The 18,727-nt window shown below is 44.2% G+C and overlaps 1 protein-coding gene across 1 annotated transcript; it reads left to right on the top strand.

Moving 5' to 3' along the window:
• Positions 1–6,925: 6,925 nt before the first annotated feature.
• On the top strand, positions 6,926–12,427 carry LOC134563468 (uncharacterized). Its single transcript, XM_063421387.1, has 2 exons — positions 6,926–7,351; positions 10,697–12,427. Exons 1-2 carry the CDS (start codon positions 7,285–7,287, stop codon positions 12,064–12,066), a joined length of 1,437 nt encoding a protein of 478 aa, XP_063277457.1. The 5' UTR covers positions 6,926–7,284; the 3' UTR covers positions 12,067–12,427.
• Positions 12,428–18,727: the final 6,300 nt, after the last annotated feature.

Below are 18,727 nucleotides of genomic sequence, written 5' to 3' on the forward strand. Positions count from 1 at the left end.
TATACATTTCCTATGCAGCCTGTGGATTGGAGGATGGAATTCCACCTCTCAATCCACATTGGTCAAGCCAACTGTCAATCACCTTTCTCCTCCCACCTAGAAATATGTAAACAATGAAAGACAGTTAGCAAAACATGGCCAGTGTTTATAGTAAGAAGTGTGAGAAGCTGCACACTTCTGCTTTAGTATGAACACTCAGCAAACTAGGGAAATTCATGGCAACACAAACAGAGCTGGGTTGTTTCCCATCTGATACTTTTCTTTATGACTAACAAATACCTCTGACTTCTGTATATTTCTATTAAAATACTTATAGCAACACACTTTCATGTGTTCTTTGAGGCTAAAGAGGTTTTCTTCTTCTCCCCTCCCTACTTTTTAAATAAAATAAAAATGAATACATAATTACTTATTGATTGCTATAAAAAAAGTTACTGTTTTTTAGCAGACCCCTTTCTTCTCCTTTGAAAAAATGCTTTCAACACAGGGAATGTAGTGTGGTAAAAATGGAACATGTGACCCCATAATAACAAGAGCTTACTAAGAAGTGCAGTGATCAAGTGATACTGAAATCACAGAAGTGGAATAAGAATTTAGACATATAAACACTAAAGGCATGTCCCATATCTTTCATGGACACTTAGAGAGTAAAAATACCAAGAAGGCAGAAGAGTCTGTTTATAGGACCCTGAAGTTTTAAAACAAATCTTGGGATTCTCTAGTATATGCCATAATAATTTCCATATCCTGAATCTCTTGAGTTTTTAAAACTGCATTTTGATAGCTTGATCGAAGAGTTATTCACAGTAAGTTGAGAACTCTGAAGCTTTTGTCGTGGTTGGGGGGGGAGGTGAATTTTTCCAGGGGGATGTGGGCAGTCCAATCAGTGATCAGCTTTCCTGCTGGCACCTGGATTGGTCACTTGGAGGTTTGGACACGCCTCTGAGGACACAAAGAGTTAAAAGCAAGAGTCTGGGGGGCTCGGCCTTTTTTTAGATCCTGGTTTCAGCAGAGAGAGACGTCTCCAGCCTCCTTCCCCTGCCCGGCCACGAGGCTGGGTAGGGGAGGGGAAACACGTGGTCGGCTCAGGTAAGCCGGAGCCCCTGGGGGGGGGAGAAGAGAAGGGACAGGACTGGAACTGAGCTGCCCCGTCTAGGATGGAGGGGTGGAAAACTGTGGAAGTGCCTGCTGTGTGTGCTCACCCCCCTCCTTCCCCCCAAACTCCGGGAGAAGGTGCTCAGCCACGTGGGGGTTTGCGGAGCCTGGGAGTGCCTCAGCCTGCACCCTGCCGAGAAGAACTGTTAACCCTTGCTTAGCAGAAAGAAACTTTTCTTAGACATTGATTCTCATGACTGGTGGTTTTCGGAGAGAGGGAAGCGGCCTGAGACCGAGATGATAAAGCATGATTAGAAGGAACCCGATGGAAGAATGAGAAGAGTAGCCTTTTGAGCTAGAATTCTCTTACATAATGTCAGCCATGGACTGAACTTAAGTCTCTTTTGAACATAAACTGCATTTTTGGGTAGATACAGCTGCCCTTGCTTTTGCTACAGTGACTGGCACTTAGAAGAGTAGAACGAGCAGAGAAAAGAGGGGGAGGGTGAGGTGGCACCCTCTGCCCTCAGGGCAGACCTGCTCCTGGAACCCCGGCCCCTGGGTAAAAAGGAGAAAGTTCGGCATGCAGCATCCTTAAAAAGCCCTGTATGTAGTTTTGGCCTATGAGACAGCGGTGAGAGCGCTGGACATAGGAAAAAGAGAGTATCACCTTAGCAGACTTCTCTGGGCGGTGCTATGGGTGACATAGAAACACATAAGGGGTAGACCCCTGTTTTCTGAAGAACAGTTTGTGGTGCGAGAGAGACTCCTCTCTCCCTTGCTGAATTGAAGATTAGTTTTTTGAGTGGTGATTGTTTGATCTAAAACCCAAAGGTTGGTCTGTGAAAAGTGATGGGTGGGGAGGTAGAAACTGGGAGAAGAAATGTTCTAAGAAGTTTTTATTTCTGTCTCTGTGTGTGTTTAAGAGTATTTCTGTCCCTGTTCTTATGTAATTAATAAAGTTTTGGTGGGTTTTTTTTTGTTTTCAAGATTTGAACCTGCTCTGCTCTGTTCCTGATCACATCCCACAGGAGTTGTTAGAGAAAAAACATATATTCATGAGTGCACTAACATCTGGCCAGTGCTAACCCATGACAGCTTTGCAAAAGACTTTAGCTGTTTCTGCTAGTAAAAATATAAGGTAAAAACCCCACTTGGCTCAATTCATTGTTTCCTGACCCCCTCCCCCTCTTTTCTGAAGTGCTTGCTTATCTTTGCCCTGAGACATTACACTGCAGACTGATCTATGAAGATCACATGCTTTTTATCCATTAATAGTCTATGCCAGAAATACTTCAGCTCTTCATGGAGCTAAGACACAAGGCTGTCAAGACAATGGCCTGGCTGCTCATGTGCTCCCAAGACAGTAGGTTTTACCAGCATTCCCAAAGGCAGCAGATGCATAGTTCTGGAATGGCATTGGCTTTGTCAGTGGCCTCTCATCTCCATCACACAGTATTTCACTATGGGCCCAGGTGGATCAACCTGCTTCTGAGAGAGCTGCCAGGAATGTTGTAGTGTAGTTTTGCACAGCAGGCATTAGAACCAACAAAACCATAAAAGACTATACCATCCCTATCCCCAAAATTGTTATACAAAGGTTGTTGTTTACAGATGATTTATAAAAAGAGGGTTGATTCTCCATAAGAAAAGACAACTCCAACTCCTTCACCCATAACGATTAAGACAAGGAGTCCTGCATTATCTATATGCCAGCAATTCCTTGGGCTTTGTGGGCAACAGGAAGACTGATGTGCTCCTTGCTGTCTAACACAAGCAAGTGATTCAGAAGGTCATTTTTGCAAGCTGAGCTCTGCCCTGACATGGTTCTAGAGGTCTCCCTGTCACATCCCCACTCCAAAGATCCACATTGGCTCCAAGCAATTGAGAAGAATCACCTACTCTAGTAGTAAAAATGTACAGAAATCAACAGCAAACTGAAATGTCCTTCTATGAGTCATGGTTCATTCAGCTGGGTTACTATTTTAAGTTTCAGGGTTTTCATGAAAATATAAATGAATTTTACAGGTTCTTAGGCCATCCCTTACTTGTGATAGCATAGCAAGCTGCCCAAGTTTACTAGGAGTATGATTTGATGGAGAAGATCAGAAAAGCTTATGCTGACAGATTTTACACCTGCAAAATAGTGGTTTCCAAAAGCCCAGTAGAGTGGAAAAATTGAGCTTTAAAAATTATATATGATCTTTTCTACGTAGAGCTGGTGACAATGGCCTATTTTCCAGCACAGGTATCTGGAAGTTGTGGAGTTACCTCTATGAGGTACTAAATATGTCAACAGAGAAGCTCTCTGATCACTCCCTGCTCCTGTGCTGGTCTTCACTCTTTTATTTATCCCTTTCCTTGTATCCATATTTCTCTGCTACATGTTCCACCAGGGAACTGCAGACTTTTGGGTGCACTGAGACATCTTCAAGGAAATGCCCATTCACAAGGGGAAAACATCACCCTTGGTTTTTCTCAAAGTAAGGAGAAATTGTTTTCTTGATTGGTATTCTAAACCTGGCCTCTACAGGCATGGAAATTATTAAAATTCACTCTAGCAAGAGCATTAATATGGAACATAAAAGCTATTACTACATTCTTTGATCATTCTTCTTTGGAAAAAAGGGGAAAATATTGTGTCCATGTCTTGAAAATTTCTAAATAGTTTTGCCATGCAGAGGAGAGAAAGAAAAAAATAACTTGTCACTTCATAAAAACATGATGGAGGATAAAAATATGACAATATAAAAAATCTACGTCAAGCAGGAATGTTTTTCTACTTTTCCAATCTTACTATATCTTCAGTATGTAGCTGTGAGAGGCCTTTATGATATAAGCTATGCAAAGTCTCTTGTATGAATTGAATTTTCAAGCCAAAGATAAGATGGTGCCTGAGCAAGAAAATTTGATTTATACTAGGAGAGGGATGAAATTAAGGTGAGAAAGGGCCACTGGAGTACAACAGCTCATGGAGCAACCAGAAAACAAGGCTATTTTCCCATTATATTTTCAAAGTCAAGGCAGTTAGCTGCAAGTGACTGAATGTTTTCAGGCAGAGAGGGTGCTTGTACTGGTCATACAATTTTTGAAAAATCTTGTACTTTTTGCTATTTAATATTTCCATCAAGACACTGCCTTAAGGAAAAGGGGATTTCACTGTCCTGGACATTGTGCAAACAACAACAACAAAAAATGCAAACAGTTTCCTTGTTACATCCCCCTGGGGAAATGGTCTCTTCTCCCTCAGGGACCCCTGGAACTCCTGTCATGTAGTTTGACCCTTCCTTCCCCTTCTGACCCCATTGGCTGTGTGCCAGCTAGCCCCTCCCTCAGAGACCCTGAGAAAAAGGGACCCCTGTCCCCCGGGAGCTCTCTCTCCCGGGACATCAACCTGGAATAAAGGACTTGCAGCTAAAAGGGTAAGAGAGCCTCTTTTGAATCCTTTTCCTGTCTTTCTTGATATAATCCTATTAGGCCTGAGAAGGGCTGAGCTAGCTGAGACCCTTGGAGGGATACAGGATTGTATCGGTTGGCCCCCAAAGTGGGTTTAATTCTAGAAACCCATGCGGAGCTGGAGACCTTTCATAGTCTTGAAAGCTCTTTGGGAAGTTCAATTACCCTAGGCACTTTGGCCACATGTTGTTGCTATAGGTGGGTAGGGATAAGCTCGTAGCTTGTGGTTGCCCAGTCACAAGTGAGCTAAAGACAGGACCTTCAGTTGCTTCTGACTCAGCATATGATACCACGGACCAGGTAAAGTCCTCCGTTTGATCGGTACCGCAAACTGGGAGGGCGGAATTTTACCTTTGCTAGTAGCAGCGGGTGGGTTTTAGGACCCTGCTGCGGCGATTTTTTTTTCTTTTTTTTTCTTTCGTTTCTGATTGCCGCAGCCCGCGGACCCGTGGGGCGGCTCCGCACAAGGAGCCCTGCTTTTCGGGGAAACCCCGGCCCGGGTACGTATCCCATCGGCCAAGCAAGGCGGCGGGGACCCCCCCGGTGCCACCGGGGCTGGAGAAACGGCGCGGACGCGTGACCGCAGCCCCCGAGTTTTCCCCGCCTGTTCTCTCTGGTTATAGGAGACACAGGAGTTACATACAGCTGACTTTAGCAGCTGGAGGCTGGATTTTGAGCTAATAGCTTTCAATAATATCGAATCATGGGCATGCAGCTATCAGCTCCTCAAAAGAGTATATTAAAACAACTCCAGGACCTTTTAATTAACGTTAAAATTTCCAAAAGGCTGCAAAAACGTTTTGTTCGCTGGTTAGAACATGAATTTACTGAAGCTGAATTGCTGCAGATAGATACTGTTTCTTTTTGGGATTACGTGGGTACGGTAATCACAGATAAAGTCCAAAATAATGATCACGCCGCTTCTGTATTTATCCCAATATTTTTGCAAGCTCGTAACCATCTGTTAGAGTTAAACAAACCCAGCCAGGAGCAAAAACTTACCCCATGTAATCCCCCCTCTGATCCACCTTTATACCCGGGTTTACCTTTGTCCCGGGATCCTTTTAACAAAGCCAGTTTCTCTCCTCAGGATCACGGCGGGGGGGCAGGGGCGGCCCGGGACTTCTGCGAGGCGGCAGGGTCCCTTAGGGACCCCCTCCACGTGGCTGATAACAATGGTGGCTGCCATGTGCCCCGACCCTCCCCCCACGACCCCTTCCCCTCCCAACCCCCTCCCTCTGCCCCCGCCCCCATCCCATACCCCTGTGCCAACCCCTGCTGGCCTCCGGCAGCCCCACCCCACCCCTCCTCCCCCTGCCTCCTTCCCGGCTGCTGCGGCGGCTCAGGGGGGGCCGGCTCCTCCTCCTCCTGCCTCCCCGGCAGCAGGGAGAGGGCCGCCCCCCTCACCCTGCACGGCCACAGCGGGGGGTATGATTGCCACACGGCGGGGGGAGGGGGACAGCCTGGGCTGCCCAGCCAGCACGGACAGAGCACGCTTTTCCTTCCCCACCCACAAGGGACTGATAACACTGTAACCCCGGTATCCCCAGACACGGGGGGTCCGGCAGCAGCTTCCAGACCCTTGGCAAATGCAGATGAACCCATTTTCTCTGTAGCTCCAGTAGCATATGTAGGCAGAAGGCAGGGTTCTCGGCAATACCAGCCACTCTCCTACCAAGACAAGAAAGAACTATGCAAAGTACAACGTGAGTTTGGCAGGGACACCCCCATCTTTAAAGGGATGTTTAGAGCCACATTTGATTCTAATGAAATGGTCCCTAATGATATTAAGGACTTATTCAGGTGTCTGTTATCTCCCTCAGAGTATGATCTGTGGGACAATATGTGGAAAAGAGCTTTAAGAACACTTTTACAGGAGATTCAGCAAAACCCTAATATGGCTAAAGACACTGAGAATAATGATATTACATTTGAACATCTTTGTGGTGAAGGTGTCTGGGCTTGCCCCGAAAAACAAACCCGAGTATTATCCAAACAAATTTTACTTAGGATTAGCAATGTTGCAGAGAAAATGTTTTATCAGCTACCATCAAGGGAAGGGAAAGGAAGTTATGTCAATGTTAAACAATTTCCTACGGAGAATTTCTTACAGTTTGTTGATCGTCTGAGGACACAGGTGGAACACCAAATACCAGATCCCGTGGTGCAGGCAGAGCTGATCAAAGAGATGGCTCAAAGAAATGCTAATGAGACCTGTCGTAGAATTATCCTCACTCTCCCCTTGGACCCACCACCTACTCTGTCCCAGATGATAGAAGCTTGTTCCAGACGGGCAGAACTGTTCTGCACTTCTGAAAGACACCCTGGAACAACACACCCACAGCATACAGCCCCTGCTAGACCACACCCCAGCAGGCAACAGATGCCACCAGACCAGCTGCAGCGCATCATCTGCCTCCGCTGCAAGAAACCAGGACACTTCGCCAGATCCTGCCCCCAGACGCAGAAGCAGAAGAAATCCAACAAACAAAAAAACTGAATTTACAGCGCGTGCCCGCGGTTGATACTACAACGCGCAAAGATATAAATGTAGCGGGACTCACATTGGCAAAAGCTTCTCTCTTAAAGAAAAAGGGGGGGGAGGGCAGGTCACGGGGTGTGGGGGTGCAGAAAAATGTAAATGTTAAATGCTCAACTAACAAGGTTTGGCAGCCACTTGGCCGTTTTAGACTTGTAACTACCAAAGGTTTCCATTTCAGATCTACTGAGTGGATGGTTATAACAGTTGACCTGTCTAACATCTCACAGGACCTGACGGTTTACCACGTGGGATTGGACAGTGAGTATTTTGTTATTGGGGACACAGCACACACACCCTTGGAAATTGAGATAGCTCCCATGACCATAAAGGGAAAAATAATAGGCCTCATGTTGTTGGCTCGTTGTTTGCACCCACCCTTTTATCTGATAGCGGGGCAAATTCTTGCCCAAGCCATTCCGGTTCCAGCAGAGATCACAGCAGATGGTAAATCACCAGAGGTCTACTGGACAGAGGTGGTGGGGGAACCTAAACCCTCTATGATGTGCAACATTACTTGTGGATCAGAGCGCCTCCAAGTGGCGGGAGTACTCGACACGGGAGCTCAGGTCACCGTATTGCCACAAAGCATGTGGCCTTCAAACTGGGAATTAGAGCCGGTGGCAGGCAAACTTCAGGGCATAGGAGGAATCTCAATGGCAAGGATTTCGAAAAACGTGGTGCAAATTGAGGGACCTGATGGAAAGGTGGCGAATGTCCGTCCTTTCGTAGCAGATTATAACGCCCCACTGTGGGGGAGGGACACCATGTCTCAGTGGGGAGTCCGATTGGTCATTCCTAAAACACCCCAGGATTTTTGCAAGTAGCCACTGTGGAGCGCCCTACCCAGAAGTTAAAGTGGTTGGAAAACACCCCCAGATGGGTAGCACAGTGGCCTTTGAGTAAAGAAAAGCTCAAGGCGCTGGAAAAACTCGTGGAAGAGCAATTGGCTCAGGGACACATTGTGGAGACAACAAGCCCCTGGAATTTCCCGATCTTTGTGATAAAGAAACCGGGAAAGGACAAGTGGAGGTTGCTCCATGATCTAAGAGAAATTAACAAAATAGTAGAAGACATGGGACCCCTCCAACCAGGGATGCCCACTCCAACAATGCTCCCCCGAGATTGGAAATTGGCTGTCTTAGACATCAAGGACTGTTTTTTCCAAATCCCATTGCACCCTGAAGATGCCCCTAGGTTTGCCTTCTCAGTTCCCACTGTCAATAGACAGGCCCCAATGAAGCGTTATCACTGGAGGGTCCTTCCCCAGGGTCTCAAATCGAGTCCTTTCATATGCCAACAATATGTAGCCTCATTACTGTCTCCAATACGCGCACAGAGGAAAGAAGCCATCATCCTTCACTACATGGATGATGTGCTAGTGTGTGGCCCCAATGACTCTATACTCCAACACACGCTTGACCTAGTGGTTAAAGTTTTAACCTCTGCTGGATTTCAATTACAGGAGGACAAGGTTCAAAGGATGCCACCTTGGAAATACCTGGGCTTGCAAATCAGTGCAAGGACTGTTGTTCCACAGAGCTTAGAAATTGGTTGCAATCCAAAAACTCTAGCAGATCTCCACTCCCTGTGTGGGTCTTTGAATTGGGTAAGACCCTGGCTAGGCCTCACAAATCAAGATCTAGAACCCCTCTTCAATTTATTGAAGGGGGAGAAGGAGCTGACGTCTCCCAGGGAGCTGACCCCAGAGGCGAAGACAGCAATCGAAAAGGTACAAAAAGCCTTGTCAGAGAGACAGGCTCACCGGTGTGAGCCAAAGGTGCCTTTTCAGTTTATTGTTCTAGGAAAACTGCCACACCTGCATGGCTTGATCTTTCAGTGGATCGAGGAAGAGAGAGATTCACTGTTGATAATAGAGTGGGTTTTCCTCTCCCACCAAAGATCCAAGACCATCACAGAGCCACAGGAGCTGATAGCACAGCTGATTCGGAAGGCCAGGGTAAGATTGTGTGAATTGGCAGGTTGTGACTTTGCATGCATTCACCTCCCGGTCAGACTTTCAGAGGAGGGAAAGAACTCTCCTGAGAGATTGACCAAAGAGATGTTTGAGCATTTGCTGCAGAGCAATGCCAGTCTCCAATTATCTCTGGACAGCTACAGGGGACAAATATCAGTCCATGCCCCGTCCCACAAGTTGTTCAATGAGGAATTCCACCTTATTCCTCATGAGAAAAGGAGTCGGAGACCACTCAAAGCTCTCACAGTCTTCACAGACGCATCGGGTACTTCCAACAAGTCCGTCGTGACTTGGAGGAACCCACGGACTCAGCATTGGGAAGCTGATGTTGAGTTTGTGGAGGGATCCCCCCAAGTGGCTGAACTGGCCGCAGTGGTAAGAGCTTTTGAGAAGTTCTCAGAACCAATCAATTTGGTAACCGACTCTGCCTATGTGGCGGGAGTAGTGTCCAGAGCGGAGCAGGCTGTGCTCAAAGAAATAGAGAACGAACATCTCTTCAGGTTGCTTTCAAAGCTAATCTATTTGGTTTCTCATCGACAGCACCCGTTTTACGTGATGCATGTGAGGTCACACACTGATTTGCCAGGTGAGATCGCAGAGGGGAATCGCCAGGCAGACTCCCTTGCTGCCCCAGTTGAAAAGGCACATCTCCCTGATGTCTTCCAGCAGGCAAAACTGAGTCACCAACATTACCATCAAAATGTGCCAGCCCTGATCCGACAATTCCAACTAACACGGAGCCAGGCTCGAGCCATTGTAGGTACCTGTCCGAACTGCCAGCTCCAGGTCATGCCATCAATGGGCATGGGGGTTAACCCCAGGGGCCTGGGCAGCTGTGAGGTATGGCAAACAGACATCACACACATTCCTAGTTTTGGTCGCCTCAAATATGTTCATGTGAGCATTGACACATATTCAGGTGCAGTGTATGCCTCTGCCCACGCAGGAGAAAAATCCATACATGCCAAGCAGCACCTAGTGCAAGCCTTTGCAGTATTGGGAATTCCAAAAACAATCAAAACTGATAATGGCCCAGGGTATGTGTCCAAGGAGTTCCTAGAATTTGTCCAGCAGTGGGGAGTGGAGCATAAAACTGGCATCCCTCACTCCCCCACAGGTCAAGCTGTGATCGAGCGTGCACACCAAACGCTCAAACAGGTTCTGGCTAGGCAGAACTGCTCGGCTTCGTGGAGGACACCACAGCAGAAGCTCTGCAAAGCCATGTTCACCATCAATTTTCTAAACTGTTCATTTGAAAACATGAGTCCACCTGTGGTACGTCATTTTAACAGTGGTGATCAGTTTAAATTGTCTCAGCGTCCACCGGTTTTGATTAGGGATCCTGAAACTTGGGAAACCAGAGGTCCCTATGAGCTTGTGACCTGGGGTCGTGGCTATGCATGTGTGGCTACTCCCTCAGGCCCTCGGTGGATTCCCCAGAAGTGGGTGAAACCTTTTGTCCCCAAAAATCCAGCTCCAGCAGAAGGGGACGAGAAGCAAGTGACTGATGCTTCGAAGAGAAGACGCCGCCGGATGGAAGAGAAAGATCCTCCTTAGAGGTGGATTCCTTCTGGCAGAAACAGGAACTTTTTAACATGTTTTAAAAAATGTTTATTTTTCCCTTCCAGAGAAAACCTACCTCCCACTCAACCCTATGATGAACCCCATCCAAGTTGTCATCCTGCTAATGCTGAACAGTCTGGCAGCTGCATGGATCATCCCTCAGCCACGTCAGAACGTCTGGGTAACCCTGGCACAGACACTTCAGCAAGAAAACATATGTTTGTCCACTGCAGCAGCTAAGAATCCTATGTCTACCTGTCTGGTAGGAATTCCTTTGCAGGCTGGAGAATTTCCAGCAGGCTTGGACAAATACAGGTCCAACGAAATTCCAGAGGCACACACTCCACAACCACACCAAGATCAGCAAAAGCAAGGTGTGTTCACCATGAACCCCTTAGCGGAATGGGTGCAGGGTTTGCCCAGGGTAGCTCATGAACCCCAGGAGTTAGAACTATTGGGTTCCTCCCCTGCCACATACTGCATCCATTTCTCTGTCATCCCAAAACCCTCTAGCACTGACGAGTACCACCTTATAAAGCAGTTCCGGGGAGAATTTACTGCAAAGAGGTGGTGTCATAATATAAGCCACATTGCATCAGACAACCCATCCCACTCCAAACCCAGAAGCCTCCCTAGAGGATTGTTCTTGGTTTGTGGGGATCGGGCATGGGCAGGAATTCCATCCCGGCTTTTCGGAGGGCCATGTACCATAGGGCGATTGTCCGTGTTGACACCCAACCAAACTTTAATTCGTGAATGGACACACAAAAACAAATCGGCTGACAAAATTCAAAAAAGGAGTGCTGACAATTTGGACCCAAATTGTAATTCAGACATTTTTCATTGGGCAAAGTCAAAAAGAGTTGCTGTATCCCTGTTTCTTCCGTGGGTAGCAGCAGCCAAAGCTCTAGGTGAATTGGGCCACCTAGAGTGCTGGGTGGTCAAGCAGGCTAATTTAACATCTATCGCCATCAGCTCCCTCCTAGAAGACGAGGAGATTACCAGACAGGCTACCATCCAGAACCGTGCCGCTATTGATTATCTCTTGCTATTACATGGACATGAATGCCAGGAATTTGAAGGACTCTGTTGCATGAATTTGTCCTCAAAGGCTCCAAACATCCATGCTGCCCTCCGAAGCATGAACAACATGATCGGACAAGTGAAGCAAGAATCAGAAGATTGGATCAAGGAACTGTTCAAGGGCTGGGGATTCACTGGGTGGTGGACTTCTGTAGTCAAAACAATTTTGTTACTTTTTGTTATCCTTTTCCTTGTAACCATAGCATTCGGAATCCTACGCTGTTTGATTTTCAAGGCTATTAATGGCCTCATATCTTCTACCTCAGAAGTCAACCATATCGAGTTGGCAAATCTAAAGCGGTCCGGTCTCCCTACCAACCATAAGTGGTGGGAAACCCACACTCCGTGTTAAACAGAATTTGAGAATTTCTCTCTGTATCTTTTTAAACAAAAAAAGGAGGAGATGTTACATCCCCCTGGGGAAATGGTCTCTTCTCCCTCAGGGACCCCTGGAACTCCTGTCATGTAGTTTGACCCTTCCTTCCCCTTCTGACCCCATTGGCTGTGTGCCAGCTAGCCCCTCCCTCAGAGACCCTGAGAAAAAGGGACCCCTGTCCCCCGGGAGCTCTCTCTCCCGGGACATCAACCTGGAATAAAGGACTTGCAGCTAAAAGGGTAAGAGAGCCTCTTTTGAATCCTTTTCCTGTCTTTCTTGATATAATCCTATTAGGCCTGAGAAGGGCTGAGCTAGCTGAGACCCTTGGAGGGATACAGGATTGTATCGTTTCCTGATAGTTTTAGAAGTAAAATAATATTCTGGTTTAGGACCAAATTCTCTGCCTACACAAACTTTCCACTTTGCAGATAGAGGATGCAATAGAACTAGTCATCTTCTGTTTAAAGGTTGAGATAATATTTAACAAGCACATTAAGCAACACTGTATATAGTATCACTAAAATCATCTATATAAGCATGGCAGCAAAAGGTCATGCCTAATTAGGGGCATACTTTTTTTGTGATTTTCTCACATCATGACTTCATAATGGAAAAAGCCAAATTTAAGGACAAGAACCTTAAGGAGTAGTTAACTCAGACCACTCCTCGGCCCTAAACTCATTATCTTCCGCCATAAAAATCTATCTGACAGATACTGTGGATTTGAAAACACAAGAAAACGAATGGCAAAAGGAAACAAAAAGGAAGACATTTGCTTTAAACATTAAGCATTAGGTAAGGCTGTGTATAAGGGGACCCAATAATTTCTCCTTTTGTATAATACAGCCAAATTCATAAAGCAGCAAATCTAAACTTAAATTTATTCCCAGACAAGGCATTAATATCCACCCCTAAGAGACAGGTAGATCCCTATACAAAGAACAATTGTGGTGGTTCTGACTGGTCATAGAATCTCTGCTACACAAATTATAAATTAAAAAATAAATAATTTATTGTGGCAAATAGGATCACAGGAAAACAAGAAAAATGAACGAAATAGAAATTAAATTGGCAATAAAATCTTCTAGCAAAATTCCTGGAAAGTGGTTCCAGCTGGGTACTGAATAGAAACAGTGCAAAGTCCCAAGAAGACAAACAGTAAGTAATACTGCAGAATAATTCAATAAGCTTCAGAGATTCTTTTGCCAAAAATAATCAGGATGTTTGATCTCAGCTTGACTGGAATATGCAGCTAGGAAAAAAAATTGCTGTTTGCTGCAGGAATTGTAGTACTATGTCTCATCAGTAAGGCTAAAAACTTCCAGGCAGAAAATTCCCTTTAACTTGTTTTTAAATGATGTTGGATTAATTAGGGGAAGACCTAGTTTTTAAACACGAGTAAATAAATTCTCTATTTGATGATCAGATGTCTATACTTTAGAACTAATTTACATGGTACAATTAATAGCAAATAGTATGAGACAAGCAGAGTTGTATATTTTTCTTTCTCATTTACATACAATGGATCAATAAATCTTCCTACTAATATTTTCCCTCTAAAATGTCTTAAATTTTGAAGAGAGAGACAATCCCACAAAAAGGGGATTCAGTTCTGAAGGCTGGTTGTAGAACTTTTTGTCAAGATATTTTTGACAATTATAAAACACTTTAGCTAGAAAAAGAGGGGGAGACTGCAATAATTCATTGTGATAAATTATAATGATAGATTCACTAAAAAGAATATTTTAAATTGTTTTTTGAATTTTTTTTTGTGAAAAAGATGCTTGCTATTTCGCTTTTTCATCTTACCTCAGGAAAAAACAACAACATAATAGTAATATTATCAAAGAATGAAAATTCAGCTTTCATCCAGCCCTAGTAGCAAGCTTAGTTACCACTTTTCGTTTTCCTAAATCCCCAACTGATGGCTTGCCACAAGTTCACTTTGAACTTGCATTACATTTCCTTCCCTACTTCCTCTTTCACAGCAATTTCTTTTTTGTCTCCATCATAGGTCTAACAATAGGGAAGAGTTTCTGAATCATTCATTCCATTATTAAGGATAATTTAAAAAATTTGGCACTTTCAGTAACTGATATTTCACATGTTTATATAATATTTATGTATTAATAAATAAGTTACCATAAAATGAGTGTGAACTTGCAGAGAATTTTTATGCTGCTCAACAATGTTTGCACACAAGTTTGTTCTGCAGCAAATGTCGAGTAATTTTTGAAACTTTACCAGCTAACTTTCTAACAGGACCTCCCTTTATTTTGTCTGCTCAGAAGAGCATATTTTACCATCTGTAATGTCATCTATGTAGGAGTGTCTTGGGTTGAAAAACGTAACCAAAAATGTGTATTCTATTTTCTTCTGTTGAAGTCAGTTGGGAGATATTGTTCTTTATCCCTTATAATTCTAGGAGTGGAAAGAGGGCAAATGTCTTCCTTTTAAGGGACAACTGATAACACCAGATAAGGCAGTGCCTTCTCATCTCTTCCTCCACCCATCCTCCTCCGAGGGATATCACCTGTGAATGGGGCATTTAAGGCCTCTCACATGACTGATAACACTACTTCGTTCCATTGTGAGATGCTCCACCCAGAGGGAAGAGCCAAAGCCTTTCCACCTGGATAAAACCAGCAATCCCAAACACCAAGGAAGCCTGTTTCCACTGGATTCCCAGAGGAAGACTGGACCCTTTCTTGAGGATCATCTCTACTCCAATGGAGCCACAACTGTCACTCTGAGAGGACTTATTTAGAGCTGCTTCCAACACCCTGACCAAAAGAGTGTCAGGTTTGCATTCTGACTCTGTCGGTGGTCCTTTGTACTATTGCATTTATCTTATTTTATTTTTACCCTTTTTGTTGTTTGTTTCTTCTTTCTCTATTAAATTGTATTTCTGACTTAGAGTCTGTTGGGGGTTAGATTTGCCTTTTTTTTCACTTACAGAATTTTTTTCCCATAAGTTTCTAAGAAACCTTGATGACAGTACTTAGACAGAACAAAGAGAGTAGTTGGAGGACATGGCAGCACAAGACTACACCTATTGTTTTTGAGTCTCTGGGCGTGTCCCTCAGAGGGGAGAGATAACGGGACCTTTGGGAAAGGTAAAAGACAGCTGGGGGAGGGGGGCTCACTCTTGCTCTCAGCATCGAGGAAGACAGTCAAGCTGCCCCTCGCTGCAGGAAGAGTTCACGGCCATCATTCTGCCTCTGCCTCATCCTGGGAAATCTACCATCATCTGCTTGTGTACCCAGGAATCCTGAGCTTGTTTTCTCCGGCCCTCCCCCCACCGCCGCTGCTTCTTCAGAGCTTTGAGGCTTTCCTGCTACTCTGTAGCCCTGCACTGCCCAGCCCTGCTGGGACACCCCCTGCCATTCCAGCTACCAGTGCAGAGCTCCTCATCTCATCCACCAGCCTGGGACTTTCCACTCTTCCAGCTCAGCCTCTCGCAGTCCTGCAGGGGCACCGAGATCAAACTGCCCTGGGCTTTTTGTGAAAGAAAGCCCTCAAGGTTCTTGGTTCTGTTTATTATTAATGCTGTAGTTGTTGTTTGTTTGTTGTTTTGTTATATATACTAGTAAAGAACTGTTATTCCTATCCCCATACCTCTGTCTGAAAGCCCCCTTAATTTTCTAAATTAGAATAATTTGGAGGGAGAGGATTCTAATTCTCCATCTCTAGGGAGGTCCTGCCCCCTTCCTAGCAGATACCTGTCTTTCAAACCAGGACAGAGTCTCACTGGTTTTGCTTTCAAACCAGTACAAGGAGACTGACAGATATGGAAATAACCTTTGAGAGAATATTTCTCTTCCCTCAGAAGCTTAAGACCTGGATTAAACCATGACGGTGGGACTGAGATGCTCACTCATGATTTATAGAAGCTTTACTCACTTGATATATATGAATGTTAATACCTGTAGGAAATAGTCTGATAACTATTACTGCATTTTTGTTTTAAGGGCTTACACATATGTAAAGGGATATGGATGTTGTTTTATTGAGTTCTATGTCCTGAAATTTTCTATTCAGTTTGAGCAGATATTGTAAAAATAATTAGGACTTTGGCACTCTGACTGAGGCCATTAACTGGTTTTGCATTTACAAGAGAAAAAATTCTTAGTAAATACATAATGTTCTCTTTTTAATGATTACATTTTTGCAGAACTTTGGAAAGAGAACCTGCTTACATCTTCATTTTTACATTTTCTATGTTATGTATCTTTTGTTTTTTAGCAAAAAGAAACTGGACGCATGTGCCATGTGCTCTAGGATAACCTTGCTTGAGCAGGGAGGTTGCACCAGATGAGGTTGCACCATGGTGGCCCCTTTGATTCTGACCCATTCTGTGATTCTGTGATTCTGTGATTCTGTGATTCTGTGATTCTGTGCAGTGTGAGTTCCCATGTTAACCTCTAGATTAATAATATTCTCCTTTTTCTTAGTAATTTCCCCATCCCTGTTATAGCAAGAAGAGCACAAAAAGCATGAGGTTACAAGCGCAGCACTTTAGAAGAGGCCTATGTTCAAGGATGTAATCTCTGAGTTTAGGATGAATGAATTTCATATCAGGAATTATTTCTTCACCAAAACTGTTGTTAAGCACTGGAACAGGCTGCCCAGGGAAGTCATAGTCATCAACCCTGCAGGTATTTAAAGATGTGCAGATGTGGCTCTTGGGGTCATGGTTTAGTGGTGGGCTTGGCAGTGCTGGGTTAACAGTCGGACTTCATGGTCTAGATTTTTTTTCCAAGCAAAGGGATTCTGAGATTCTGTGAATAATGAATGTTAGTTTCTTTAAGCACTGAATAGGGTGCTATTGTGCTTGAACACAACCACTTGAAGTTGAAATCTCCAAGAACTCTTTGAAGATCTAAGTTTATGTTTCCTGAGTACTGCCATAGAGGAAACTGATTAACATTGTTTGGGGCTTTTGGATTGTTCACGTCTTTTGTTTTGTAAGCAATCACTGAAATATAATCCTTCCATTTTGGGTGCAAAATCTCTACAAAAATCAAAAACTTCCAAAAGTTGCAGATCTGATCGTGTAGTAAGTGCTTCTTTTCAAGGGGATGAGCTCTATTTGTACTTAGATAGCAGAACCTTTGTGCTTCTAGGTTTTCTCTAGAGCTTTTGGTAAAACATTTAGGATGTGGTAACTTGAACTTGGTTTCCCCTCTTCCTAAAGAGTTCTGAATCTCTATTGTCAAGACACTGCTGTAATGAGCATGCAATATTTCATTTAGAGAGATGTTTTATTCTCCTTCCAGTACAAATAGAGGCACCTGAGATGAGCTCAGTTGGTCAGAGCATAGTACTAATAACACCATGGTTGAGGGTTTGAACCCCTAACAGGGCATTCACTTCAGAGATGGACTCAGTGCTCCTTAGGGGTCTCTTCCAAAGCAGAATATTCTGTGAGTCTGTATGAAAGGCTGAAAATTATTCCAGTCTGGTAATAATCACACATGTCAAAAATTCATTTGATGGAGTGGTAGGTTTCACAAAGCATATTTCATCATGATGCAGCACCAAGTGCAGAGCATTCATAAGACTTGCTGCTATTATCACTTACTACTTATTCCACAGTAATAGTCGAAGGACTGGATTCAAACTGGAATAACTTCCATCTTTGCCTTCAGAAATGCTGGTCATCTAGTCCTCAAAACAACACCCTCCCTTCCCCTCCCAGATTAAAGCAAAGCAAACCTGGGAACACTGAAACTTAGAAATTTAACACAGTAGTATGTTCCTTATGCCTTATTTGCTACTATCTGAAGAAAATTTTGTTTGCACTCATGGTAGAAGGGACAAGAAAAACAAAAGGTATGCAAAAAACTACTTCATTTCTAAATAAAGGAGAGAGGAAGTGATGGTAACGCCTCCCCCCTACTGTTAGCTTCTCATATTGCAGAATGAGAATCAGATTTAAAAGAGGATGCAAGTTTCTCTGAAGTCATAGGAGAAAGCCGAGGGAGTCTGAAAAATAAGGGAATACAGATGAAAGTAGAGATCAGTGAAAGAGTCAAGGATTTTTCTGAAAAAGTTCTGAGAAACTTGGTTTCTTCCTTTTTTAAGATCTTTTGCCTCTGTCCTTTGAGATGCATCTGTTCTTTTTTCCCAGCTTCTAATTTTTACTTCAAGACTTCCATTCCATTCTTCTCCTTTCTACCTTATAAACCTCAAGAGAATCCATAGCCCTCAACCTGACCTAGTGAGTTACATGACCTGATGTATGCCCTGATCTAAAAGTGCGATGTGATGAATGAGGTGCATGCCTCCTCCCTGTCACCTTCTCTTGCAGCCTACTTCATTCACAACCCAACACGTGGTGTCTCCCTGGGGCTCCCAAGAACTAACAAGATCTGAAGGCAGTAGCCAGTGCAGAGGAGACTGTTAGCCTCTCTGATATGTGGGGAAAGGTTTCAGCAAAACAGAGCGTTAAAAAGGGCTACTGGAAGTCACAGAGAGGAAGGAAAGTATTTATCTGAGATTTAATGAATCCAGAAATTTTTTGCATTTTGCTCAGTACAGTGAAGACTGAAAGAGTTTTGAAAAGAATGATTTCACCCATATTAAACAAAAAGAACTATTTAAAAAAAAAAAAAAAGCATGAGGGTAAGGAGCA

This window comes from Prinia subflava, chromosome W (genome assembly GCF_021018805.1).
Source record: "Prinia subflava isolate CZ2003 ecotype Zambia chromosome W, Cam_Psub_1.2, whole genome shotgun sequence".
Classification (NCBI taxonomy): Eukaryota; Metazoa; Chordata; class Aves; order Passeriformes; family Cisticolidae; genus Prinia; species Prinia subflava.